Source organism: Papaver somniferum, chromosome 6 (genome assembly GCF_003573695.1).
Source record: "Papaver somniferum cultivar HN1 chromosome 6, ASM357369v1, whole genome shotgun sequence".
In the NCBI taxonomy this organism is placed as follows: Eukaryota; Viridiplantae; Streptophyta; class Magnoliopsida; order Ranunculales; family Papaveraceae; genus Papaver; species Papaver somniferum.
This window is the reverse complement of record NC_039363.1, coordinates 151,705,576-151,733,575: the sequence shown is the minus strand read 5'-3', so window position 1 is coordinate 151,733,575 and position 28,000 is coordinate 151,705,576. Positions and strand designations below refer to the sequence as shown.

Sequence of the window (28,000 nt, the reverse complement as noted above, 5' to 3'; positions counted from 1 at the left end):
ACTGAAGGCTGAATCATCGGTTGTTTTGACTCCGGATCAAGATAAAGAAGCAACTTCAGATGTATTGCCAATCAATTATGATGGATTAGCAAAGGTGTGCTGAAATTTTGGTTAAATCATAGTGTAATTTCAGTTTGGGCTTGGGAATTGTTGTCACATAATTCGAATATGTTTGCATTCTGTTGATGTATATCGTAAAATTGGAAAACAATGATTAGGAAGAAGGATGACAGTGTAGATGTTCCCTTGAACCTTCCAATTGTTGTCTTTGCGATACCTGTGTGACTATGTTATCCTAAGCTATATGATTCTGTGCAGGCAGTTAAGAAAGGAGACACCATCTTTCTAGGTCAATACCTGTTCACATGAAGTGAAACTACATCAGTTTGGCTTGAGGTAAGGCACTGAACTCTGACATGTGGAGGATTCATCAATTCTTTTTTACAGGCAGTTGATTTTTATTTCATGAATACGCAGTACGTATAAGGCGTACTGATAGAAACTTCTTTCGATTCTGTTTTATTCAGAGTTTTGTCACTTTTTTTGTTTGATCCATGAGTACGTATGCGCAATACTGAAATATGTGCTAATTTATTTATAATTGATTCTAACAGATATGTACTTTACCTGGAAGCGGTGCAGCAGATATGTACTCGAATTGTAAGCAGCGGATATATACTCGAATTTGTAAGCAGTGCGACAGATATGTACTCAGATTTGTAAGCAGTGCGGCATATATGTACTCAAATTTGTTAGCATATATGTACTCGAATTTGTGAGCAGTGTGCCAGATATGTACTCAAATGTGTAAGCAGTGTAGACACACACGTTTGGTAGTAGGGGGTATTATGGTCATTTCTATTTTTTTATTAATTTTGGACCTCCGGATAAAAAAAAATTCTGATTGGACCTTACTATAAATAACTATATGGGCTTTGGACCAATCAACAAATTTTCCTTTTCAGTATGAGAACACCACACACTATGATTTTACACCCGCTCCAGGAGAAGGAAAAATAAAAAAGGATCTGAATTATGAACACCACAATATTTCCATGTTACAAACAAATCATAAGAAAATACAAAGTTCAAGAAAAACATAAATTCCTAGTTGCACAAAGAATATAAACAAACCCAAGTGTTGCATTGGGTTTTTCTATTTCACTAATCACTAAAAAAGAACACAAAACGGCAACTAAACACACCACACATACACACTTACCGTATATATACTACATCAATCATGCAAATGAAACCATCCTCTTAGATTTGTTCAGATAGAACGTCTGCATAATGGGAAACATGACCCACATTTTCAAACTTCTCCGAACCCAGACATGATGGAACGTAAGACTTGAAGATGGCATCCATATTAGTATCCGACTTTTTATCGTTACAGACGACTTCAAGAGGAGTGGAGGCAAATGAAGCGTAGAATTTCTTCGAACAAACGAAAGAAAACACCAAGGATGATATGGGAAGGGGGATGAGTAAGATACTGTATGGAAATTTCTTGATTCCAAAATAACCAATCATGGCAATTTGATAGATAATTAGTGCAGCGAGAATGCGTGTGTGTATGTGAGGCCACATTCGTCCGTAGCTCTCATATCTCGGCATGTAAACTTTTAGTGCCTGCAACAAGAAGAAAAAGAAATAAGAATAAGAAAAACACTAAATAAAGAAGTTGAAGAAAATTAAAAAGGCCAACAACCATGAACAAGGATAAATGGATGCAACAAAGCAGTTCTGTATACAGAAGATATATGGATGCTATGATTTAAAGTTTTTATGGGTAGTTTTCGCAAATACGAATTGAATATAAATAAAAAATGCATGATCCACTATATAACATTACACATTGTATACAGAAGATATATGGATGCTATGATATAAGTTTTTTATGGGTAACTTTTGCAAATACGAACTGAATATAAATAAAAAATGCATGTTCCACCATATAATATCTAGCATTACACATTCACCTTCGTTTATACTTGCGAAAAATAAAACAGAAAATAGTTTGACTTTTGGTAAAGGGTCAAAGAAGAGAATACAGAAAGTTAAGTTTTGCTGCACATCAAGGAAGGCTAGCCTTAAGGAACAATATGCACTCAATTGAGTTTTTCAGAAAGAACTAAACAGAGAGGGGAATGGGGGGAAAAAGAAAACCTCATGTATCAAAACGGGTGACTGAACTACACATATCAATAAAGCACAAAGTTCACCAAACGTACCTGATTCCGTTGAATAAGCCATCCAAGGCCAAAGTATACAGCACTGAAGGGAATGATTAGTGGCGCAATTACAGAGTAGCAGAGGGTAATTGTGATGATCAGCATGTCATTAGGAACCCTAGTCGCATAGCTGAAATCTCCAGGAGCCCAAGCTGCTTTCACATCTGCCTCAGTCTTGCACAGAAACTTCTTCTTAATGTGGAAAACAATCAAAGGAAACAACCTTGAAATCTCAAGGCCATAGCCGACAAAAAACCTGAAATTATGAAATTGAAGAAGTTGGTAAGTGACTGCTCCTTGTGGCAAAAACATAGAGAAACTGATGACTGGAAAGCAAAATGAAAAAGATAACTGCTAATGCACACCTTTACAGCATTGCAATACAAAGTGCACTAAAAAACGCTAAAAACTACAATAACCCTTTCTATCATTGATTTAGACTTCTATAATTGCTCACACTAACCATTTCCAATAACAAAGTTCACCCTGATTATCACCGAAGTATGAACAAACAAAATTTTCATTCAGTAATGCTGCAAAATGGGTGCTTTATCATATATAAACACTTGGTCATATGACTACGATCACCTTAAAAGAGTAGCAAAAATCCAACCTTTGCTGTTCTCTGTTTTGTTTCTCCTAAATATATCCCTCAAATTTCCCTCGCACATCATCACTAAAATTGTCCAACTTTATCCGGTAATGTACTATGAAAATACTCATAAAGATAAAAAAAAGCTCTCGATAAACCTTGAGGGAACTCTTTATTATTAAGATAAACTTAACTGGTAAATTGTTTCTTTATAAACTAAATGTAAGAAAGAAACGTAGTAGAGAGGAAATGCAAATTGTCAAATTCGTGTGAAAAATTACCTCAAAGCCACAAAAGTGAGGAAGAAGGTTGCATTGTCTGGAAGGCCATCTCCTAACAGTTCTATGATCATGTCGGGCTGATGCTGAATAGTCTTAAACGTACGGAACAAGGTTCCACCTAATGTAACACCGAGAAAAACATTTAACACCGAGAAATAGAAATATTTTCCAGCGCTCGCTCTAATGATGTGGCTTTCTTCAGGGATCCCCTCGGTCTTCGAGAGAAACATAAGGAACCTCGGAAGTAGCATCAAGAATAGAAGGAGTGCAAGCTGAGGCAGAAAAGCTTCTAGCACTGTTTTAAGTGCTGGAATATCGACGATTACCTTCATGAATGGGAGAAGCTTCTTCAAATTGTCTAGTGTCGTGAATGCAGATATAAAAGTAATAGGGATCATGTAGAAGAATATAGTCACAGCCACAATTGCGTAAACTATGTATTGCCGTATTTCTCTGTGAAAAAAGTTTATTGGAAGATTGCCCCATACAAGTTGTCGGGGTTCGGGAGCTTCCATCACAGTCCATGTGTCGGGCTTTACAGCATGAATAGTCTGACCTGCAGAGACAGCTGCAGACCTGCTGGTAAAGAAGACTAGAGATGCATCTTCTTGCTTATCAGTCATGGTGGTCTTCTGTTCAGATACCCATTTGGGGCCCAATTCAGCAATCTTCTTATTGCAGTACTCTATTGTGTGTACTTTTTCTCCCAACAGACCAAGGAAGCCAATTTTGTGCATGGGTCTTGTTCCCTCCGGATTCTTTTCTTTCGAGGCAGCAAAAATAGCTTCAGCGCGGACAAGCTTCTGCCTGTAACCATCCAACTCTACCCAAATTTTATCGAGCTACAAAAAAAAAAAACATGTGTAAGATACATTATTTTTATTCACTTAGATTAGGAAGTTGCAGTTTGGGAGGTTGACTAAAGGCTCGGGAAGCCCTCATATTCCCTTTATTGGGACTAAAGGCTTAGAAGAAGCAGATAAGGAAGTGGCAGTTTCAGATAATTTTACCTCTTTGTTGTTGGTGACAACCATTGATTTATAAAACGCTTCTGGATGTAGTTTCCGGAAGTACGAATCAACTTGTTCTTTTCGATTTTGACCTGGCGCAAGCGGGGGAAGGTCTCTAACAAGAATGGCATATTGTTCAGGTTTCCCTTCAGGGGAACTTAAAGCTTTAGCTCTCAGGTTGGAAACATGTCTGTATGCTTTAAACAGCATGAAAAGTGTAACGATGGAAACCCAGTAGGTGCCCGCCAAGAACGCCCACAACCTAGGACTTTTATTCTGAAACGTGAAAAAAGACGAACTTTAGAGAAAACAAAAGATGAAGACATAGTAAATAATAAAACATAATTACAACAGCAGAGAGAGGGAAAAATTTCTTGAAGATGGCAACCATATGGATCCAGGAGGGTTCATATTTGGTAGTTGGTACAGTTCAAAACGTATTTTTGTATTATTAGCATTAACCTCAAACCAAGATTCACATAATATGTCACGAGGGTAAAAACAAAGAAAGAATGCAATAGGTACAGGTGAACCTCTATTGACTAGTCCTGACCCATGCACAACCATAACACAATAAATAATAAGAACTGCTTCAACATTAAGAATGGTATAATACTTAGTGCCTAACTACAAAATGCTTTGATTTTTAAATGAGGAAAGCATATATATATCTTGGTGGTGCAATAATTAGGATCTCAACAACACTCCATCAGCAAGTCAACGAATTCAGGAAGGCACTTTGTATTTGAAAAAGAAACACTGTAATTAGCAAAGAAATCAAATACATTGCTGTATTCTGTATTTAAAATTTTCCATTAAATTAACCCATAAAGTTAAGGAAAAAAAAGATGGATGTATCTTACTCTGATGTTTCCCATTGCAAGCTTGTCAAGGTTGTTGAATGTCCCATTGCTAGTAGTCTCAGATGGTTTAGCAATACGCTCCGTAGCAGCAAGCGGTAAAAGCACAGGCAGCAACACCACGCCAGAAATCACCAGTATCCCCAACACTGAAAATTTAGTAAAATTAAAAAAACATTCAAATTCAAAACTCAATGTGCACAAACCCACTAACAGAGTGACATACAATAAAATCATAAATCAACAGGAATTACAAGAAATAGCACTACATGTGCAAACAATTTTTTTAAAAACAAACCCTAAATCCAACGATAATTCCCATTCAAAATTCTCCAAATAGCAAAAACATATTTTAGACAATGTACGAATTAGGAAATTTTTAGCAATCCTGACCATCATTTAGCATAATTGAGATACTAGTTAAGGAAAAAACTTAAATAAGCCTGCAATTTGTAATTCTATAATATTAAAATAATTGAAATCCACCCATAATCAGACAAGAAAATAGAAACAAAATTATAGTAGTAGTACTAACCAGTGCTTAAGAAGACAAAGTAAACAGCAGTATCAACACCAGAGGTAGCAACAATATCTTCTTCTGTTGATTTCAAACATTCTACTATCCATGTAAAAGGGTTTCTAGTTTTTGCACTTTCTGTTGGTTCTAACCCTCTAAGAATCCTACTTGGATAATAAATCACATGATTTGATGGGTTTTTTGAAAGCCAAGCAAATATTAACATCAGAATCACAAATATTATACATGATGTTCCTAGTGATGTTAAAAATGAATTGAAATCCATCTTCTTCTTTTCTAAATCTCCACTCTTCTTCTGATAAATGCTATAGATAAAATCCTACTTCTTCTAAACCATGAAAACTAGCCGTAGATAAGTTTCATTTAAGATCAATTAAAGTGGCCGTTGAAAGGGGTTGGGATTCAATGTACAGGAAAACTGAACGGCAATGAGAATGAGGAAGAACGTTAGGGTAGACAGACAAAGATAGAACGAGGAGTATTGTATACTCTATTTATAGTGTATTGGTGTTCTCCTATGGGGTTCAGTGTCTACCTTAGTTTATTATCGTTGGATCGATTGAGTTGTGATCTCGAAGGACATCGAGAGAAGATAAAGGGATGATTAGCTGTACTATTTGTGGAATAGAGTCACTTTCATCTTTTGAATTATTTAGTGCATGAAAGAGAGAGTTGGGACACATGTCGGCTTCAGTATTTTAGGGTTGTAAATATGTGATAACATGAGTAGAGCTAAGGGTGTCAATGGATGTCCGAAATATCCAATATCCGTCCGTATCCGTCTCCGAATATATGAATTTTATCCGAAAGTTATAACCGGATATGGATATCCGAAAAATAAATCAGAAAATTAATACCATCGGAAACGAATTCGAAAGAGCAGTATTCGTATCCAAAATATCCGTATCCGATTTTGGGTAATTAATGGCTATATAATAAATATATGTCGGACGTATCTATGTCACTGTACATTGTATCCGATGAGTCTAGATAATTCCCATAAGAATTTCGGTAGACTTTTCCATTCTCCAAGTTCCAAAATCGACCTAATTTCTACAAACTTTCCATCTTCTTCTTCTACCCTTTTCCCCATGATTCTCATACTTAATGTTTCCATGTTTCCCAATGTAAAAACCTTGTTTTTCTCTTCAAAGGCTTGTTATTTCTCCTCAAATCTCAGCTCTCAAATGGTTTTCAAGAAGCTAAAAATATAGTGAGTAAGATTCGTGAGAGTGTTAGGTTAAGGATTGGACCTAAACAAGGAAAGCATAAGGTGATTTTTTTATCTCGTTTTACATTTCATTCAATGTCTCTTTTTGTTCCATTTGTGTATATTACAATTCAATATCATAGGCATGATGCTAAACTTTTTACTTAAGCAGTATTAGTACTACAGATTTTAATGCTTGGGTGTACATGCTAATGTTTGATCTAATGTCCAAGAGAAAAAAAAATTTCTATAAAATTATCTTTTACCGTTAATTAAGTAGTGAAGATGATTTTAATACTTGGGTGTACATACTTATTGTTTGATCTAATGCCTAAGAGAAATATATGTTCTATAAAATTATCTTTTACCGTTAATTAAGTAGTGAAGATATGATGTTAAGTGTTGTAGGAGTTCATGTAATTGACTGATAGTAATTGGTTTGTTAAGTTGTTTATATTAATTGGTGTTTCATGTTTTACATCTTAACAGGTATAAATATGTCACAGGGCTCGCAACCACCGTCAACTGTTCCTGGTGATACTACTATTGTTACATCTGTAACATCTGTTCCTCATTCCCTTGATGAAAACACGAGTCCAAATGGTAATGAGGAGCAGGAAAATCAATCACCTAAAGGTAAAAAATTGTGGTCTTCTGTGTGGAATGACTTTAAAAGAGAAAAGCTAAATGATGGAGTAATAAATGCATACTGCAAACACTGCGACAGAAAGTTTGATGGGATAGTACAAAAGGAACTTCCCATTTGAAGAATCATATAAAGACTTGTTGGAGAAAAAGGAATCCTGGTCAAACACGTTTAACCGTTAATAAAGTGAACAAACGTGTTAAGTTAGCGACTTGGAAGTTTGATGCTGCAAAAACACGATTGGCATTTGCTCGAATGATTGCTAAACATGACTATCCCTTCAATATGGCTGAGCATCGGTATTTTCGAGAGTATGTATGGACCATAAATCCAGATGTAAAGTTCAATCAAGAAACACAGTCAAGATTGATGTCATGAAAGTTTACAATGATATGAAAGCTGAGTTGCAAGGGTTCTTGGATCAATTGTCATCTCGAATTAGCCTTATTACAGATATATGGACATCTAAGCATCAAAATATTGGGTACTGTTGTGTTACTTGTCACTACCTCGACGATGATTGGGTGTTGCACAAAAAGATCATTTCTTTTCACGCAATACCATCTCCACACACAGCTGTTGCTCTCAGTGAATTCATTAAATCTCTGACACTTTCATGAAATATTGATAACAAACTTTTTGCTATTTCTGTTGATAATCATTCGGTTAATGGTCTTATGATAGAACTTCTAACTACTTGGCTTATGGGAAAAGATGTGTTATGTCTTAATGGTTCTTTGTTGCATATGAGATGTTGTGCACACATTCTTGACCTCATTGTTCAGGATGGGCTGGCAGTTATAAAGGAATTCTTGAAGAAAATTAGAGATAGTGTTAAGTATGTCAAAGGCACTCCTAGTAGAAAACAAAAGTTTGAGCATGCTCTATCTCAAACTAGATTGACTGGTAAAAGGCTAGTGAAAGATGTCTCATCCAGATGGAACTCTACATACCTTATGCTTGAGAGTGCATTGGAAATACGTCCAGCATTTGCGTGTTTAAAAGAGTTGGATACTTACTACAAACATCTGCCGGCACCAGAAGAGTGGAAGGAAGGGCAAGTAATATGTGACCGCTTGAAAGTATTTTATGATACTACTCTCCAATTCTCTAAGGTTAAGTATCCATCTGTTAATTTTTATTTTAAAGGAGTTTTGGATGTTGGTAGTAATATAATAGAATGTTTATCTAGTGAGCATAATTATATTCGTAATATGGCAACGGAGATGAAACTCAAGTTTGATAAATATTGGAATACATGTAGTACAATGATGTGCATCGGTGTGGTATTAGATCCTCGGTATAAGTTTGAATTTGTAGAATTTGGCTTGGAAGAAATTTATGGTGAATTTTATTTTAGACATCATGTCGAGCTGGTTCATAGTCACTTGAACGAGGTATTTTCCTTTTATGAGGGGGGGCTTAGTTCTATGGATACATCTACCAACAATCTTTATATCAATGTTGATTCACTTAATTCTATTGGCAGCACTTCTACTAGAACAAAGTCGAATTCAAAAATGGAAGAAAAATTTCGTGAAAGGAGGAGACAAAGATTAGGTAATTCATAGGAAACTACAAAGACAGAATTGGAGAAGTATTTGGCTGCTGATTTGGTTCCTATAGATGATAATGATTTTGATATATTAACTTGGTGGAAAACCAATAGTCCTACTTATCCAATACTTGCAAGAATGGCTCGTGATATTTTAGCAGTTCCGGTATCAACTGTAGCCTCAGAGTCGGCATTCAGTTCTGGTGGTAGAGTAGTTACTGAGTACCGCTCTTCGTTAGCTTCTGATACAGTAGAAGCTTTGACTTGTATCAAAGATTGGTTGCCGGAACTCAATGGTAATTAAATTCATTTTATGTTTCCAAGTGACATTTCCAAATAATGCATCTTTGTTTTGTTTGTTTTTTCTTTATATGTATATTTATTTATTATTTGTGTACAACTGATTCTCATATTTCTGTTGTTGAAATAGATGTCGACTTGGTGGATGAACCAGAAATCGTAGATCTGAACGGTTCCTCGCAACAAGTTAACTAGGATGGTATTGCGTGTCAGAATATTTGAGCTACTTCAGACACCATCATGCATCAAAAACAAAAAGATCCGAGTAAAGAATCCTGCTACTTCAGACTCCATGAAGCATAAAAATGACATAACTCGCAGTAAGCTGCCAACACCACCCACATCGCCAACCTGGGCATACATAAGAACACATTATTTAGAAACTAACATAAAAAGCGGACACTCACGATGAACGGTGCAACAGTTACGTATATAGTGATAGCGACGACGAGTAAATTTAAAACATAACAAAAACGGTAATGCAAGAGGTTCATCCGTATAAGGCAGCAAATTTATTAAGTTAAGGCCAACATAAAGGATCAAGCTGGTTTTATAAGGCAAATCATTAGGTAAGAATATTTGAGCTATCTAATACAAATTCACAGAAAAAGAAAGGTTGCATAACAACACCATGGCATTAGATTATGACAAAAGCTAACATATAATTTGATTGAATCAAAATCATTACATGAATAAATCCACTAATGAATCACATGGGTGAGTGTTGAACTGTTGTTGTAGATTAGTATAAAGTTGTTTCAAGTATCAGTTTCTTCTATTTAATACAAAAACAGAGAGTCCTTACTAATTGCGAATACCTTGTCGTCCAAAACGTTGACTCCCCCCGCCGCTCATCCTAGTTAACTTGTTGCGAGGAACCGTTCAGATCTACGATTTCTGGTTCATCCACCAAGTCGACATTTATTTCAACAACAGAAATATGGGAATCAGTTGTACACAAATAATAAATAAATATACATATAAAGAAAAAAACAAACAAAGATGCATTATTTGGAAATGTCACTTGGAAACATAAAATGAATTTAATTAACATTGAGTTCCGGCAACCAATCTTTGATACATGTCAAAGCTTCTACTGTATCAGAAGCTAACGAAGAGCAATACTCAGTAACTACTCTACCACCAGAACTGAATGCCGACTCTGAGGCTACAGTTGATACCGGAACTGCTAAAATATCACGAGCCATTCTTGAAAGTATCGGATAAGTAGGACTATTGGTTTTCCACCAAGTTAATATATCAAAATCATTATCATCTATAGGAACCAAATCAGCAGCCAAATACTTCTCCAATTCTGTCTTTGTAGTTTCCTGTGAATTACCTAATCTTTGTCTCCTCCTTTCACGAAAGTTTTCTTCCATTTTTGAATTCGACTTTGTTCTAGTAGAAGTGCTGCCAATAGAATTAAGTGAATCGACATTGGTAGAAAGATTGTTGGTAGGTGTATCCATAGAACTAATCCCCCCTCATAAAAGGAAAATACCTCGTTCAAGTGACTATGAATCAGCTCGACATGATGTCTAAAATAAGATTCACCATAAATTTCTTCCAAGCCAAATTCTACAAATTCAAACTTATACCGAGGATCTAATACCACACCGATGCACATCATTGTACTACATGTATTCCAATATTTATCAAACTTGAGTTTCATCTCCGTTGCCATATTACGAATATAATTATGCTCATTAGATAAACATTCTATTATATTACTACCAACATCCAAAACTCCTTTAAAATAAAAATTAACAGATGGATACTTAACTTTAGAGAACTGGAGAGTAGTATCATAAAATACTTTCAAGCGGTCACATATTACTTGCCCTTCCTTCCACTCTTCTGGTGCCGGCAGATGTTTGTAGTCAGTATCCAACTCTTTTAAACGCGCAAATGCTGGACGTATTTCCAATGCAATCTCAAGCATAAGGTATGTAGAGTTCCATCTGGATGAGACATCTTTCACTAGCCTTTTACCAGTCAATCTAGTTTGAGATAGAGCATGCTCAAACTTTTGTTTTCTGCTAGGAGTGCCTTTGACATACTTAACACTATCTCTAATTTTCTTCAAGAATTCCTTTATAACTGCCAGCCCATCCTGAACAATGATTTCAAGAATGTGTGCACAACATCTCATATGCAACAAAGAACCATTAAGACATAACACATCTTTTCCCATAAGCCAAATAGTTAGAAGTTCTATCATAAGACCATTAACCGAATGATTATCAACAGAAATAACAAAAAGTTTGTTATCAATATTCCATGAAAGTGTCAGAGATTTAATGAATTCACTGAGAGCAACAGCTGTGTGTGGAGATGGTATTGCGTGAAAAGAAATGATCTTTTTGTGCAACACCCAATCATCGTCGAGGTAGTGACAAGTAACACAACGGTACCCAATATTTTGATGCTCAGATGTCCACATATCTATAGTAAGGCGAATTCGAGATGACAATTGATCCAAGACCCCTTGCAACTCAGCTTTCATATCATTGTAAACTTTCATGACATCAATCTTGACTGTGTTTCTTGAGTTGAACTTTACATCTGGATTTATGGTCCATACATACTCTCGAAAATACCGATGCTCAGCCATATTGAAGGGATAGTCATGTTTAGCAATCATCCGAGCAAATGCCAATCGTGTTTTTGCAGCATCAAACTTCCAAGTCGCTAACTTAACACGTTTGTTCACTTTATTAACGGTTAAACGTGTTTGACCAGGATTCCTTTTTCTCCAACAAGTCTTTATATGATTCTTCAAATGGGAAGTTCCTTTTGTACTATCCCCATCAAACTTTCTGTCGCAGTGCTTGCAGTATGCATTTATTACTCCATCATTTAGATTTTCTCTTTTAAAGTCATTCCACACAGAAGACCACAATTTTCTACCTTTAGGTGATTGATTTTCCTGCTCCTCATTACCATTTGGACTCGTGTTTTCATCAAGGGAATGAGGAACAGATGATACAGATGTAACAATAGTAGTATCACCAGGAACAGTTGACGGTGGTTGCGAGCCCTGTGACATATTTATACCTGTTAAGATGTAAAACATGAAACACCAATTAATATCAAAAACTTAACAAACCAATTACTATCAGTCAATTACATGAACTCCTACAACACTTAACATCATATCTTCACTACTTAATTAACGGTAAAAGATAATTTTATAGAACATATTTTTCTCTTAGGCATTAGATCAAACAATAAGCATGTACACCCAAGTATTAAAATCATCTTCACTACTTAATTAATGGTAAAAGATAATTTTATAGAACAAATTTTTCTCTTGGGCATTAGATCAAACATTAGCATGTACACTCAAGCATTAAAATCTTTAGTACTAATACTGCTTAAGTAAAAAGTTTAGCATCATGCCTATGATATTGAATTGTAATATACACAGATGGAACAAAAAGAGACATTGAATGAAATGTAAAACGAGATAAAAAAATCACCTTATGATTTCCTTGTTTAGGTCCAATCCTTAACCTAACACTCTCACGAATCTTACTCACTATATTTTTAGCTTCTTGAAAACCATTTGAGAGCTGAGATTTGAGGAGAAATAACAAGCCTTTGAAGAGAAAAACAAGGTTTTTTATATTGGGAAACATGGAAACATTAAGTATGAGAATCATGGGGAAAAGGGTAGAAGAAGAAGATGGAAAGTTTGTAGAAATTAGATCGATTTTGGAACTTGGAGAATGGAAAAGTCTACCGAAATTCTTATGGGAATTATCTAGACTCATCGGATACAATGTACAGTGACATAGATACGTCCGACATATATTTATTATATAGCCATTAATTACCCAAAATCGGATACGGATATTTCGGATAAGGATATTTCGGATACGAATACTGCTCTTCCGAATTCGTTTCCGATGGTATTAATTTTCGGATTTATTTTTCGGATATCCGTATCCGGTTATAACTTTCGGATAAAATTCATATATTCGGACACGGATACGGACGGATAGTGGATATTTCGGACATCCATTGACACCCTTACGCGTGTGTTCTGTTGAATGACCGAAACATCCTTCAATAACTACCAAGGAAATGTCGGTACGACCTAAAGTAAGTGTATTGATATTCCCTTTGATTTTATAAGAATTTTAATTCATTGTGTCGAAGGCTCACACCAGTCACACGTAAACGTTGGATTAATTTAAGACGTGATATTTGAAAGGGGCGCTGAGGGAGGGAGAATTGATTGTGTCGAATACTTTTCATAACGGTGGTTGTCGACCAGCTTTTTTTTTTTTTTTTGGACGGAAAAAGGGGTTTCGTAAAACCCCTAAATTTATTTATTAAATGACCTCATTAAAATTGAGATTTGGATTGTTACATAACAGAAGTGGCAGATAAACATACCCTTCTGATTCATCATTATACATTGTACATTGATATAACCAATACACAATGTGAATTCTTTGCTCTACATGAAACCAAGTAAAATGGAAAAGACTAATCTGAATAATGGTAATTTGACTATTCTTCAACCATTTAGAGACTTCTTTTTTGGTAAGATAAAATCCGTCGTAGAAATAGTTTCCGCAAATCATAGTAATCACGATCCATTCTGATAGACATTGATCTTCTTTGTAGAAATCTTGATCATCGTCACGTCGTACTTGATCGTATTCAAAGATAAGCTTGAATCTCTCATCGGATTTCAATACAAGAGCCCAGAGGCTACAATAAAACGCACAAGTGGCGATTAGAATTGAAATTATTATAAGGCATGAAATAGCCATAAGAAGAACAGTAACATAAAAGCTAAACCTAAATAATCACAAAGTGATTTTTATTGAAAGCAAATTAACTGTACAATTACAAAACCAAACTTCCTTGGAAAATCTGATATATCAGATTTGATCCTAGTAAATCTAGGCTTGAAGAAGATGGAGATTATGAAAAAACTAGTTCTGGATAATTTTATGGAAAAAACGGTTATTGGGAGAGTTTTGGAGAGAGAGTTTTGAATCTAGGGTTTTCACCTGTTTTTTTTTTCAAGGTACATGAAACACTCGTATACCTGATATACTTTGTAGAAGAAAATAAAATTCAATACGTTGAATAAGAGTATCTCCAATACATGGGGTAAAGTGAAGATACATGACTCTACCGAGAACTTACCTTCGTAAATTGGTGATCGTAATCCTTAATTCGAGAACCTAATCACTCTAATTCACAATCTCTGGATCGGTTTCTGGTGATACCTGGTTTAGGTTTTATGATTATCTTCTTAATCGGTTCTAGAGTATGGCGGTTAGAAGCGAATCAGAGAGAAGTATTCATAGTCTGATTTCTATTAATGAAATAATTATGTCCATATTCTTAGCCTTTCTGGATATTTATACATTGTATTGTATGAACATGAGGATTACATGTAAAATGACTAATCACGTGAGGTGGGACCTAATAACATTTTCCCGCCTTGCGCATATTCGGACCTGAAACTGCTCTTCTTATTTATTAACACTCAGCTTTCCAGGTCTCCTTTCAGCTGGCAGCATCGAAATTCTTCGTAGTTCCGTATATGGACTCAGATCTTCCTCGTCCATCTTTGTGTCTCTGTTGTGTTTGACAACCTGTGGCTTGATTGTCAGACATCTTCTTTAGGTCTTCGACATATGATCTTGAATCTTATTTTAGGTCTCAGTTGTATTACTCTTCATCTCTCAATTCTCGTGTAGATGTTATATTTTGGCATCCATATATTTTCCCCCAGTTAAATTAAGTAAGTCTGTAAGTAATTTAATTAAACTTCAATTCATATTTTCTTGTTGATCCCTTTGAGTCCGTGTCAACTATGATTGTTGATCCCGAGAGTTTGTATCAACTATTACAGTTGATCAAAGCGTCTGTTTTAGTTTGCTTGTTTTTCAAGTCTTATTCTTTCCTAGTTTGCGTTAAACTCTTTTCTTTAGTTGGTTCATGTAATCCTATATAGCTAGGTCTCTTGTTTACATGGACACATCTTATTATCAATATTATTATCAATTTTACCTTAGAATCTTGATCCTAGAATCAGATTTTAATTAAGTTCCTGAGGGAACTTAAACTATCTTCAAACCCTAAGCAACTAGTTTGCTATCTTCTTATTTGTACTACATTAGTTGGTACCACAACCAAAGTTTTAAAAATTTTATCTAGAAACAGATCCTTACACAGCTTCCGCAAAAACTCATAACTCTAAAAAAAATTCAACTTTTATTTTTCTTCTTCAGTAAGTTTCAATGGCAGATAAACCTATCACCTTAGCTGATATTGAGAAACTATTGGAAACCAAGCTTGAAACCAAGTTGGAAACAAGTGTCAAAACTGTTACGGAAAGTTTAGAAAAGAAGCTTGGAAGTTTGAAAAGTATCGAGAAGAGATTGGAGATACAAGGTGAGTACATAGACAAATTATGGAAAAACGCTGGTCTTGATGACAAAGACATGCCTCCTTTAGACGATGATAAGGAAGAAGGAGAAAAGAATATAGGGGAAAAGGAAGACGATGAAATAAAACAAGTTAAAGGTCCTTTTGTTAAAAGCACTTCTATTCCTGAGAACGTTTCACATAAACTTCAACACCAAGAGCCTTTAGAAGGTTATATTAACAAAAAACATGTAACTGTGCATATCAACAATGATGAATATGACAAACAAGAGGAGCTCGAAGAACAAAAGTGGATAGAAGATAAAAGATTGAAGTCTAGTATGAATCCTTATGGAACTCTACCAGAATATAAGTTAAAGGTTGATATACCAAACTTTCACGGTGGATTACAAATTGAGGAATTATTGGATTGGTTTTATGAAGTAGAATCTTTTTTCAGCTTCATGGACGTCCCTGACTCTTCTAAGGTGAAGTTGGTAGCATATAAACTCAAAGGTGGAGCTGCAGCTTGGTGGAAAACTCTAAGTAAAGATCGACGTAATTATCACAAACCTCCTATACGCACATGGGATAGAATGAGACATTTGTTAAGGGATAAATTTTTACCAAGAGATTATAAACAGCAATTGTTTATCAAACTTCAAAACTGTCGACAGAGAGCTAGGCTTGTTGAAGAATATGTAGCTGAATTTTATGGTTTAATTGCACGTAACCAATTGAATGAAACTGAAGAGAAATTAGCTGTGTGTTTTATAGATGGTCTAAACAATTTAATTCAACAGGGAATGACGCAATCCGTATTCACAATGGTTGAATCTATCCAACAAGCCATTAAGATAGAAAGGCATGTACTCAATTCTTCCAGGATTGCAACTCCTCGACAAGCTCGTTATCAACATTATTATAAATATGTGAAACCATATAACTCTTACTATGGTAACCAAAGTGAAAGGGGATCAACAAACATTGTTGATCCACAAGACAGAAGTGTTGGCCAATCTTTTCTGTAGCTTTAACACCTATTCCTTCAGACATTGCTCTGGTTATGCATATCCCATCTGCTAAGCCACCTCAGAGTACACAGCAAAGAGATGTTACTCCAACTACAAGAGGTAAATATCAAAAGAAATTCCCTCCTTTATCTAAACCTCCTAATCCTTATTCAAAGTTTAGAGTAGACAAGTGTAATAAATGCAACCAAACTGGCCATACTTCTAGTGACTGCCGCAAATTTCATGCTTATATTAATGAAATTCAAGAGAAAACACAGGAAGAAGATACACTGGAGGATGATGAGATCAATTATTTGCATGGACATGAAACTTATGATACTGATTTCCTTAGTGTTATTCGACCAATCTTAATTACTGAGCCATGTCCTACTCAAAGACATAATGTTTTCAAGTCTAATTGTGTTATTGCAGAGAAGCTTGGTAGCATGATTATTGACAGTGGGAGTACAAAAAATTATGTGTCTGCAAAGTTAATTGAGAAGCTTGGTTTGTCTGTTACTACTCATCCAAATCCTTATTCAGTTGGTTGGATAAACAGTTATTTAACTCATCAAATCACTCATCAGTGTTTAGTAAAGTTTTCTTTTCCTAGATATGAGGATTATGCTCTATGTGATGTTATTAACATGTCTGCAGCAAGCTTACGGTTGGGAAGACCATGGCAATATGACATTCGTGATGTACATAATTGTTATGACAATACTTATTCTTTTGTTCATGAAGGCTTTACTAAAATTTTATGGCCTTTACAATCTTCAACTTCAATCAAGGAACCAACATATAAGAAGACAAATGCCTTAGTTGCTACTATTGTTCATTCTTTATATCACAATCATTCTCTGAGCTCTCATGAAGCTGCTAAACCGATGGTGGAGATTCCATACAATGTACAACCTTTATTATCTTCTTTTAGTAACTTATCTCCAACTGATTTACCAAATACATTACCACCACTAAGAGATTTGCAACATCAGATAGATTTTATACCTAGAACATCTATTCCTAATCAACCTCATTATAGGTTAAGTCCTAAGGAACATGAAATTTGACAAGGTCAGGTTGATGATTTGTTACAAAAAGGTTTGATAAGACTAAGCAAAAGTCCTTGTGCTAGTCCAGCCTTTTTAGTAGATAAGAAAGACGGTGGACATCGTATGTGTATATACTGTAGAGCTTTAAATAAAGTTACTATACCATATAGGTTTCCTATACCAAGAATTGATGACATGGTTGATATGCTTTCTGGTGCTAAAGTCTTTACCAAGCTTGATTTGCGTAGTGGATATCATCAAATACGTATCCGTGAAGGCGATGAGTGGAAAAAAACATTCAAGACAAATGAGCGCTTATATGAATGGTTAGTAATGCCTTTTGGTTTATCTAATGCTCCTAGCACCTTTATACGTCTCATGAACCAAGTCATGCAACCTTTTCTTGGAAAGTTTGTCATCTATTTTGATGACATCTTAATCTTTAGCAACAATGAGGAAGAACATATTAACCATTTATCTCAAGTTTTTAAGGCACTCCAAGACAATGTTTTGTATGTGAACTTAAAGAAGTGCACATTCTTTACAAACAGAGTCTCCTTTTTGGGTTATGTAGTGTCATATACTGGTATTTCTGTAGATGATTCTAAGATTAAAGCAATAGTTGATTGGCCCGTTCCAACTTCTATATATGAAGTACGCAGTTTTCATGGCTTAGCATCTTTATATAGAATATTTGTGAGGAATTTTAGCACTATTGCAGCTGGTTTGACAGATTGTTTGAAGCAAGATATTTTTGAATGGACTGAAGAAGCAGATAAAAGCTTTAATCTACTCAAAGAAAAGTTGTGTAGCGCTCATTTTCATTCCATGCCAAATTTTGATAAACCTTTTGAGATTCACTATGATGCTTCTATTATTGGTATATGTGTTGTATTATCTCAAGAAGGACATCCAGTTTCATACTATAGTGAAAAGAATTCAGATACAAGGAAGAAGTGGTCTACTTATGAGTTAGAAATAATTGCTCTAGTTCAAGCTCTTAAGAACTGGCATCCTTATCTTATTCTGTAGTGAACATCACTACAATTGAATATACAGAAACAGATCGGTTGATAGGATTAGAGATTATTGAAGAAGGATTGGGAGAATTAGAGGATTAGAAGATGAAACAGACAAATTATGAAAGACATAAATGAAGAAGAACAGATAAAATTGGGGAACAAGATTAATTCATTTCTTAATTGATTATCCTATAACAAACACAACCTATATAGTTGTAGAAATGACCCACAATGTAAGTACCCAGACTACCCTTACAGTAATAATAAACTACCACAATTACCCTTTCTATCCTACCCCAGGTACATGACAAATACCCACCTCTCCAAATCATCCTTGTCCTCAAGGATGAGAAACGAGCTTGGTTGTAAGGGAATGAGAGCTGGGACCGGCTAATAGGATGCACTGTTGCTGCAGCTTTTTCACGGACGCAGGCCCTACAAGAAATGTGACTTATAATCTCAGCAAAAAGCCCATAACAAGTGGTCTCCTCTTGTGAACTGGTTTTGTCTTCCAAAATAATTAGTGGAATCAATCCACTGGTGCTTATTATCTCAAGGTTAAACAAACCACCATCTTCATAAGTCGCTTCCCAGTAGGTACTAATAGAAGCATAATATGTAGTGCTAATATTGTCGAAGATCCCATCGCAACCATGAATAACTTCAAAAATGTCACTGCTACCGACTGTGAAAGCACCCGGGAGAATAAGAGGTCCTTTGATATTACCAGCTGCTCGAGGGTGATGAATTATAATGAGTTGAGGTGAAGCAGCTAGTTTGTGAACAACGCTGGCCAAAAACATCCAAGGACGACCATGCATCCTTTCATGTATAGTCTGTGTACGGGGAAGCCGTATGATGTGGTGAAAATAAGTACTTGTACAGCAACCAACTTGAGAAGAGTATCCCTAGCGATGTGATATTGGATTGAACGTGGAGTTGAGAACTTTAATGTATACCGTGTAGTTGTACATCATCCAACTCCCATACCTCACAATGCATGAACCTGGAAGGGACAAGATGACTTCTAAATGCATCTCCAAAGCTCGGTCATTCCTGTTCACCTCAACCTTGTCATACCACTGCCTCCAATTCTTGCATATGACTTCCTTATCACCACCAAACACCCCATGCTTCAGTTGTCCTACTATTGCACCCACAACTTCCTTGTGCCGATGGTTGAGCCCTTTATCAAACACGACTTTACCAAGCACAACACCATCAATGACTCCACTGGCTCCTATGTAAATTGCTATTTGAATCACCATGAAGAAAAACCTCAGATGTGCATTTTTTGTCCAGTGAAAACACCATAGTAGCTTTCTTACTTATTTCCTCCAACAACTCTTGTGTAATGCTCTCACCACTCTTAAATACAACAAGCATCACTACGATTCCCACTACTCTTACAAGGAATTTTCTCCAGCCTAAAAACCATTCATGGATACCAAAACCAATACAGCAAGATGCTCCAGGTTGTGACTCAGTGACAATCAATACATAGTCATTGTCATTTCCCATACTCCATAATCCAAGAGAGAATACAGTGAAACCAAACTGAGATGAGAAAACCAAATAATTAAGTTTCCTTATAACGATCAGTTTGCACATTAGAAGCATAACACCAACTGGTAAAAGTGTTTCCATCTTCTTGAAACCCTGTAAAGCTCCCTTCCTTTGAATATGACTGATATCTCCAACAAGTAGCTGATAACAAGGTTCTTGTGCATGGCCAGATTTATGTTCCTTTGTAATATTAAGTCTCAAAATAGTACAGAGAATGTGAATTTGATGTAGGGCTCCATCAAACAACTCGCAATCCTCTAAGCTGTCAACATTTTTTTAACAATAAAAAGACATACCCACTATACTCAGCTATCATTTTTGACCCCTTTAGAACAATAATACAATGATCAAGAGTATCTAGGCAGAAGTTACTAATCCTTATGATCATCTCCAGCAACCTTCCTCTATCAAATACTCTTCCAGCAATATCCTGGTTACAACAGAGGCACCTTCCACCACTCAAACTGCCACGCCCTCAGACATTTCAAGTAAACAATATCCCATCTGCAGTTTAAGATACCTTTTGTTACCGCTGAAACTCTTTTTACAGTTACCAAAATTTTGGTCCATAAGCTCATGAGTGTTCTCGAACAGCCATAAAAGATTACCTTGCTGCAACAGTTCTTCAAGGAACTTACAAACAATCTAACTGTCACTATTATTACCAAACACAAGCACAATTGAATGCTCCCCTAACAATTCATAAGTAAGAATATTCAAGCATAATTCAGAACTACTTATAATCCATCCTAGCCACTGTCCTCGATCAAATACCTTTCCAGTAACATACACGCTATAATGGAAATATCTTGCACCGCTCAGAATTCTTCATACACAATATCTCAGATGTAACTTTAGAGATCCCACATTTCCTTTGAAACTCCATCTACTGTTAGAATGAATATGAAGATTTAGGTCACCAGCACTTCCAGACACACATTTCTTTGTCACATAAGATCTTGAAATAGTGCAAAGAACATTATTCCGCTGTGGATGCTCTTCAAGGAGCTTGTTGACGACACGCTTGTATCCATTTGTTACCTACTCAAACCCATTTGAATACTTAATTAAAAAATCCAGATGGTACCCAAGTTTAGAATTAGGATCAAAAATAAAATTTGCACTCAAACTACGCTCTAAAATGAAACCATTAAGAGCAAGCAAACCCAAAATAAGTGTACCAAAACTGATTCTATTGTAATGAGAACATATCCTGATGCACTCAAACATTTTTCCTCGATCAAATAAGGTTCTAGCCAAATCAAAACCACGGAAAAAATAATTTCTACTACACAGCTTGTTTTCGATAACAAATAATACCTTATGAACATTGAACTTTTTGTAACACATCTTCATGAGTGAGAATAAGAACATTTTACTAAACCTGCTCACATAATCAACCTTTCTCAAATTGAAGAAAAACATCCTTAGCCAATTCTAATAAGGGAAAGAATGATTTACCTTCTTGGTAGTCTAGAAACATTGTAGTCGACTTGTATTTCTGAGTCTTGTCAATACCAACAGATCCATCGATACTACCTGATTCATTGATAATAGATAAAATAATTAGTGGTGTAGATCGAAAATTACCTTCAACTGAACTCAAATCACCTGAATCAAGTGAAATTGATTTCGATTTGAAAACAATTTCATCCTCGGTCATCTACGATTCACCCGATTTGTGAGAACGATTTGTAACAGGAAAAGAACCTAAAACTCCATCTGACGCATCTGGTACTGGTGGATTTGAAGATTGTTGAGTGAAATTACTATCTAAACTTGAATCAACAGTAGCTGCTTCAAGTTTCTCATCGATTACTTTCACAATCAGCGGCACTTTCTTCATCACCGACCCAACTAATTCGAAGTTGTCAAACGAGTTAGATTTCCAGTCTTCATCAATAGATTCACTCACATATATATTATGCTCTAATAGAGAAGTATTTTTGCTTTTGTTGTTAGAAATCGCTTCCATATGGCTAACAACTCCGGAGATGGTTTACTTTGGCAATCACCCAACTCTTTCGATATCTCATCCAGAGCTCACACTAACGTATCAACTCGAAGCGATAGTTCTTCAATTTCAGTTAGGTTTACTAACTTATCAATTTTAAGGGATAGTTCTTCAATTTCTGTGAGGGATACCATATTTGCAGTCGCAAAATCGACCGCTCTGATACCACTTATAGTGAACATCACTACAAGTGGATATACAAAAATAGATCGGTTGATAGGATTAGAGATTATTGAAGAAAGATAGGGAGAATTAGAGGATTAGAAGATGAAACAGATGAATTAGGAAAGACATAGATGAAGAAGAACAGATAAAATTGAGGAACAAGATTAATTCATTTCTTAATTGATTATCCTTCCTTACAACAAAAAAAGCCTATATAGCTGTGGAAATGACCCACAATACAAGTACCCATACTACCCTTACGGTAATAATAAACTACCATAATTACCCTTTCTATCCTACCCCAGGTACATGACATATACATAGTGAGTTTGTTGTCAATACTGATAATCAAGCTCTTAAGTTTTTGAAATCTTCAGCAAAGGTCAATAAAATGCATGATAGGTGGTTATCTACTATTAATCAGCATACATTTTCTATTAAACATTAGAGTGGAAAACTTAATCAAGTTTCCGATTCTTTGAGTAGAAGGGCTCATCTTCTTGTTATTCTCAAACATGAGAGTTTAGATTTTGATTTCTTAAAAGATCTGTATAGTGAAGACAAAGATTTTCAACATATCTGGGATAAATGTGGTTCTTCAACAGGCAGTGTTGATGATTTTCTAATTCAATAAGGATTTCTTTTTAAAGGAAATCGCTTATGTATACCACAATGTTCTCTACGTCTTCATCTTATCCAAGAATTACATGGCAGTGGACTTGGTGGACATTTTGGACGTGATAAAACCATAGTATTGGTTGAGGAACTTTATTTCTGGACTTCTCTTAAAAGTGACGTTCAAAAGTACGTGAAAAAAATGCATGGTTTGCCAGCAGTCTAAGGGGACTATTCAAAACACAGGTTTATATACTCCTCTTCCCATTCCAGATGCTCCACGGGTGGATATTAGCATGGATTTCGTTCTTGGTTTACCACGTACTTCTAGGGGGAATGATTATATTATGGTGGTTGTTGATCGTTACTCAGAAATGGCTCACTTCATAGCCTGCAAGAAAACAACAGATGCCTCCAATATTGCTTACTTATTTTTCAAAGAAGTGGTACGTTTGCATGGAATTCCCAAGACAATTACTTATGATCGAGACACTAAGTTTTTGAGCTATTTCTGGAAGTCTTTATGGATGCGCTTGGGTACTAAACTTCAGTACAACACAACAGTTCATCCCCAAATGGATGGACAAACTGAAGTGGTTAATCGTTCTTTAGGAAATCTGATTAGAGCCAAAGTTATTGGAGGAAAAGAGAAGCAATAGGACAATTTCCTTCTAAATATGGAATTTTCTTATAATACTTCAGTTAATCGATCTACAGGTAAGACATCTTTTGAGATTGTTTATTCTAAAGTTCCTAATCATATTTTGGATTTGGTAGTGCTTCCAAAACTTCGAAAATCAAATGATAAAGCAGATAAATTTCTTGAGAATTCTACGGTCATTCATCAGGAAGTAAAGTCCAAGCTTACAGATTCTAATAACAAGTACAAGGAAGATGCAAATCATCATAGAAGACTTCAAACTTTTGATGAAGGGGAATTGGTTATGATTCATCTCAGAAAAGAAAGGTTTCCTACTGGTACTTACAATAAAACCAAGATGAAGAAATATGGACCATTCAAGATTTTGAAGAAAATAAGTGATAATGCATATGTTATTGATCTTCCATCCAATTGAAACATCTCTAATATCTTCAATCTGCAAGAAATTTTTACTTTTCATGGAGATAATGAAGTTCTTTCTACTGGCTAACTCGAGGACGAGTTTCCTTTCAAGAAGGGGGGACTGATGTAGTACATATTTCTCTGTATCAATAATGCTTGTTGATCCCTTTGAGTCCGTGTAAACTATGGTTATTGATCCCTAGAGTTTGTATCAACTATTACAGTTGATCCAAGTGTCTGTTTTAGTTTGCTTGTTTTTCAAGTCTTATTCTTTCCTAGTTTACGTTAAACTCTTTTCTTTAGTCGGTTCATGTAAACCTATATAAAGGCTAGGTCTCTTGTTTTCAAGGATACATCTTATTATCAATATTATTGTCAGTTCAATTATCAATTTTACCTTAGAATCTTGATCCTAGAATCAGATTTTAATTAAGTTTCTGACGGAAATTAAACTATCTTCAAACCCTAAGAAACTAGTTTGCTATCTTCTTATCTTTACTACATTAATAGTTCACGGTTGTAGGTAGTTCTTAGCTGAGAATAGCTTTTGAGTGTAAATAGCTCCCAGCTTTACTTGTGCCGACTTTTATCAGCTTGTTTTGTTGATGCTTGATGAGATATCCAGGTATTTTATTCAGGTGTGTATATCACCTTTTCGAATCCATTCTGGGTGTTTTAGAGTTTTCAAAGTTGTATACTTGTCCCATTTTCCTTCCCAAAGCGAAGTACTATCTTCCCAAGATACCAAAGATCATATATGTAGTGATCTTGTAATTTTTCCAATCATGTCAGACTAGGTGTCTCATACCGCCTTAAATTCTTATTATGGTTATAACATGTAATTGAGTTGTTTTTGCTCTTTGATCGAGCTAATCAATCTCGTGATATTAAAATATTGTTTTACTCTAGTGCTAATTATTAGCACAATTCTTGATTTTTTGGAGTGTTGTTCACCTCCTTTGGAATACCAAAAGTTTGGTAGTTTGAAATAGTTTTTTTAACCCACTCCCGGTTGTGCACTTTATTAAATCGTAGTAGTGGGTTGCTACTATACGCGTCTTTAGTGCGTATAAAGACACGGGGGATTTTTTCACCGTCTTGCCGGTTATTACACTTTCCTTTTCTTCTTCTTTTATACTTAGTATAAGGGTAATCCTCTATAAAAATTTAAGGTATGATTTTTGGTACCGCAAACCTTCATCTTTTTTACTCTAAAATTATTTGATTAGGACGGTTGTTACCGTCATTCTTATTTCATGGCTTACGTATTCGTCGCCCAGTTCCTCCTTCCGACGTTGTTTTCGAGGTAACGATTTACTTCGAGGGTGAACTCTTAATTTCATAGTCTCATCTTGCATTCATTGCGCTTCCTCTTCATGAGCTTATTCATGAATATGTAATGCTGATCGATTGCGCTCCTGGGCAGATGGCTAGTGGGTTCTATGTCTTTATAGATAAAGCCATTAGGCGCATAATGAACGTTGTGAGCATCCTCACTGTAGGATTGATGCTTCATATATTTTTCATAGGTGTGATGTCGTCTCTGTCCCTGGCTTTCCCATTATGAAGTATGTCCATTGAAAGGCTGATCCTCTCTCATTAGGACTAGAGTTTTAATCCTCTCATAATTGCTGGTAATTGGGAGTATGGAAGAGATCTCACAACAATTGATCCGAAATTGCGTTCTTTTTTTTTTCTTTTTTTTTTTAATTTGAAAAGCATTGCTTCTTCTGACATTTTCATGTGGTGTACGTGGTACCCTCATCATTTCAATCAGCTTTCTTGTTAACTGTTGAATCTCCTTCTTCGATGCTGGAGGTTTTATTTCTAAAATTGCTCTGATATTCACTGGATCAATTTCCATTCAACTTCGACCGACTAAGAAGCCCATCAATTTCCCACTTTGGACCCCAAAATCTCGTTTATTGATTTTCATGTTACATTTCCTAAGCACTGTAAAATTGTTGAGTAGGTATTGTTGATGGTATGCGGAAATTTTGTTTTTCACTAGCATATCATCCACATAGCATTCGATACTACTTCCAATCAAGTCTTTGAACATCTGTTGACCAACCTTTGATAAGTTGATACAACATTCTTTAGACCCAATGGCATTGCCTTGAAACAGTAGAGCCATTTTTCTGTAACGAAGAAAGTATTTTCATCATCTTTTAATTTCGTAGGTATTTGATTGTAGCCAGAGTACCCATCCATGAATGATAATCTTCCATACCCTAGGACAACTTCTACCATTCTACCAATATCTGGCAGGAGAAAGCTGTCTTTGGGGCACACTTTATTCAAATTTGTAAAGTCTATGAAGACCACTTTTGCCTTTTTTTTCATCACAACAACAATGTTTGATATCCATTTCAGATATTTGCATTCTCTTATTACCTTAGCTTCCAGCATTCTTTGAATGTCTGCATTGACTGCATCATACAACTTACCTTTGATCTTTCTTTTCTTTTGCTTCACTGGCTTGAAGTCTGGATTGATGTTCAGTGAGTGGCAGGCGATGCTTGGGTCTATCCTCACTATGTATGACATTTTCCATGCGAAGAGGTTTACATGCTCTCTCAGGAATTGGTATAATCCCTCTTTTTCTTCGGCCATGAGATCTTTTCCAAGGATTGTTACTTTTGGGTCTTATTCAGAGCCCATATTTATTTCTTCAAGTAGTTATACTGTTTCTTTGTTGTATTACGTATCTACAAAACTTACTAGATCCTTTTGTGCTTCAGGTTTTATAGTTTGAATCTTTTCACCACACTGCTGCTTGGTTGTCAGGTAATTCAGCTTCTGTTTTCAAGAGCTTTGTGAATTTCCCTGGCAGCTTTGATTGTTATCCTCTCAAACCTCCACGTGGATCTTCATGCTGGATGAAGGAGAGTACATCTAGCTCTATTGACACTGCTTGGTTTCCTTTGATGACATACTCTCCATGGTTCTTCATGAACTTTAGCTTCTGGAGGTATGTCGAAGGCACATCCTGCATAAGATATATCCATTCTCTTTCTAGAATCACATTATATGCATACTTGGAATTGAGAACTAGGAATACTGTGTTTGTTTTAATTAGGCACGCTTTAACTGTGAGTGTTTGTTAGAGCATAGCTCGGTTGGACCCACCAAGCGTTTGTATGTCAAGTTTGGTTTCACATGTTAGTGTGTCAAAACTCATCTAAAGTCGCTTGATTGTATACTAAGTCAACTTCGTTTAGTTTAGATTAAAAAGTATAGGAGTGTTGAGACATACAAGTATTACTCCGAAGACCTGAAAAAAGTGAAGAAGAAGCGAACTACAATGACAACATCATCCTTCCTCTTGAGGTTAGTAATATTGATTTGAACCGTTTCATTCCTAACGTATCTTTCAAGTCGTGCTATATTGAAAACATAACTGTGAAACTTTATATACTATACATATTGTATAATACTCTAGTGATGTGATATGGTCATATTTGTATGATCATAGTATTAGGGAATTAGACTACGAAGTATAACGCTTATCTTTTGAACTTCGTAGCTATGGCATCGACATAATCTTGTATATACTATTATGATTATGTGAATGGGTTATGGTGAAGATTTCATCCTAGGAAACAATGTTTTACATTTGTTTAAAGGAAGTACATTCATGAACTTGTTCTATGAATCGAAAGGGAAATCATTAGGCTTATTGGTACGGCTATTCATTGCAAATATTTGGATGACCAATATGTGTGAGATGGTGGAACCGATCTTAACTTATGTTATCTATCTTGGTATAATTAATCACAATGCCTGAATTATGATTTGGTATGACTAGTTGTTATTAATTGGTGTAACTGATCCTAAGTAATCACCATGAGATGGT

At 35.6% G+C, this 28,000-nt stretch overlaps 2 protein-coding genes and 1 long non-coding RNA gene across 3 annotated transcripts; 1 reads left to right on the top strand and 2 right to left on the bottom strand.

The window, feature by feature from the left end:
• Window positions 1-1,006: 1,006 nt before the first annotated feature.
• On the bottom strand, window positions 1,007-5,991 carry LOC113289815 (CSC1-like protein ERD4). The gene is made up of 6 exons (XM_026539190.1): window positions 5,516-5,991; window positions 4,984-5,129; window positions 4,121-4,396; window positions 3,111-3,952; window positions 2,238-2,493; window positions 1,007-1,635 (listed from the first exon to the last, which is right to left on the bottom strand). Exons 1-6 carry the CDS (start codon window positions 5,781-5,783, stop codon window positions 1,264-1,266), a joined length of 2,160 nt encoding a protein of 719 aa, XP_026394975.1. The 5' UTR covers window positions 5,784-5,991; the 3' UTR covers window positions 1,007-1,263.
• A 1,234-nt stretch (window positions 5,992-7,225) lies between these two features.
• LOC113291668 (zinc finger BED domain-containing protein RICESLEEPER 2-like) lies at window positions 7,226-9,424 on the top strand. Its single transcript, XM_026541176.1, has 4 exons — window positions 7,226-7,364; window positions 8,059-8,934; window positions 9,001-9,225; window positions 9,360-9,424. Exons 1-4 carry the CDS (start codon window positions 7,226-7,228, stop codon window positions 9,422-9,424), a joined length of 1,305 nt encoding a protein of 434 aa, XP_026396961.1.
• A 9,443-nt stretch (window positions 9,425-18,867) lies between these two features.
• Window positions 18,868-22,631, bottom strand: LOC113289813. The gene is made up of 2 exons (XR_003331136.1): window positions 21,746-22,631; window positions 18,868-21,325 (listed from the first exon to the last, which is right to left on the bottom strand). It is a non-coding gene; the product is annotated as an uncharacterized LOC113289813 (long non-coding RNA).
• Window positions 22,632-28,000: the final 5,369 nt, after the last annotated feature.

Bases quoted from the DNA above. Each gene is read 5' to 3' on its own strand.
- LOC113289815 (XM_026539190.1), bottom strand. From the start codon at position 5,783: ATGGATTTCAATTCATTTTTAACATCACTAGGAACATCATGTATAATA. The intron at 4,397-4,983 runs GTAAGATACATC...TTCACGTTTCAG, and splicing joins TTGCAATGGGAAACATCAGA to AATAAAAGTCCTAGGTTGTG. The intron at 3,953-4,120 runs GTAAAATTATCT...TTTTTTTTGTAG, and splicing joins TTGTCACCAACAACAAAGAG to CTCGATAAAATTTGGGTAGA.
- LOC113291668 (XM_026541176.1), top strand. From the start codon at position 7,226: ATGTCACAGGGCTCGCAACCACCGTCAACTGTTCCTGGTGATACTACT. The intron at 8,935-9,000 runs GTAATTCATAGG...TGGTTCCTATAG, and splicing joins AAGGAGGAGACAAAGATTAG to ATGATAATGATTTTGATATA. The intron at 9,226-9,359 runs GTAATTAAATTC...TTGTTGAAATAG, and splicing joins TTGGTTGCCGGAACTCAATG to ATGTCGACTTGGTGGATGAA.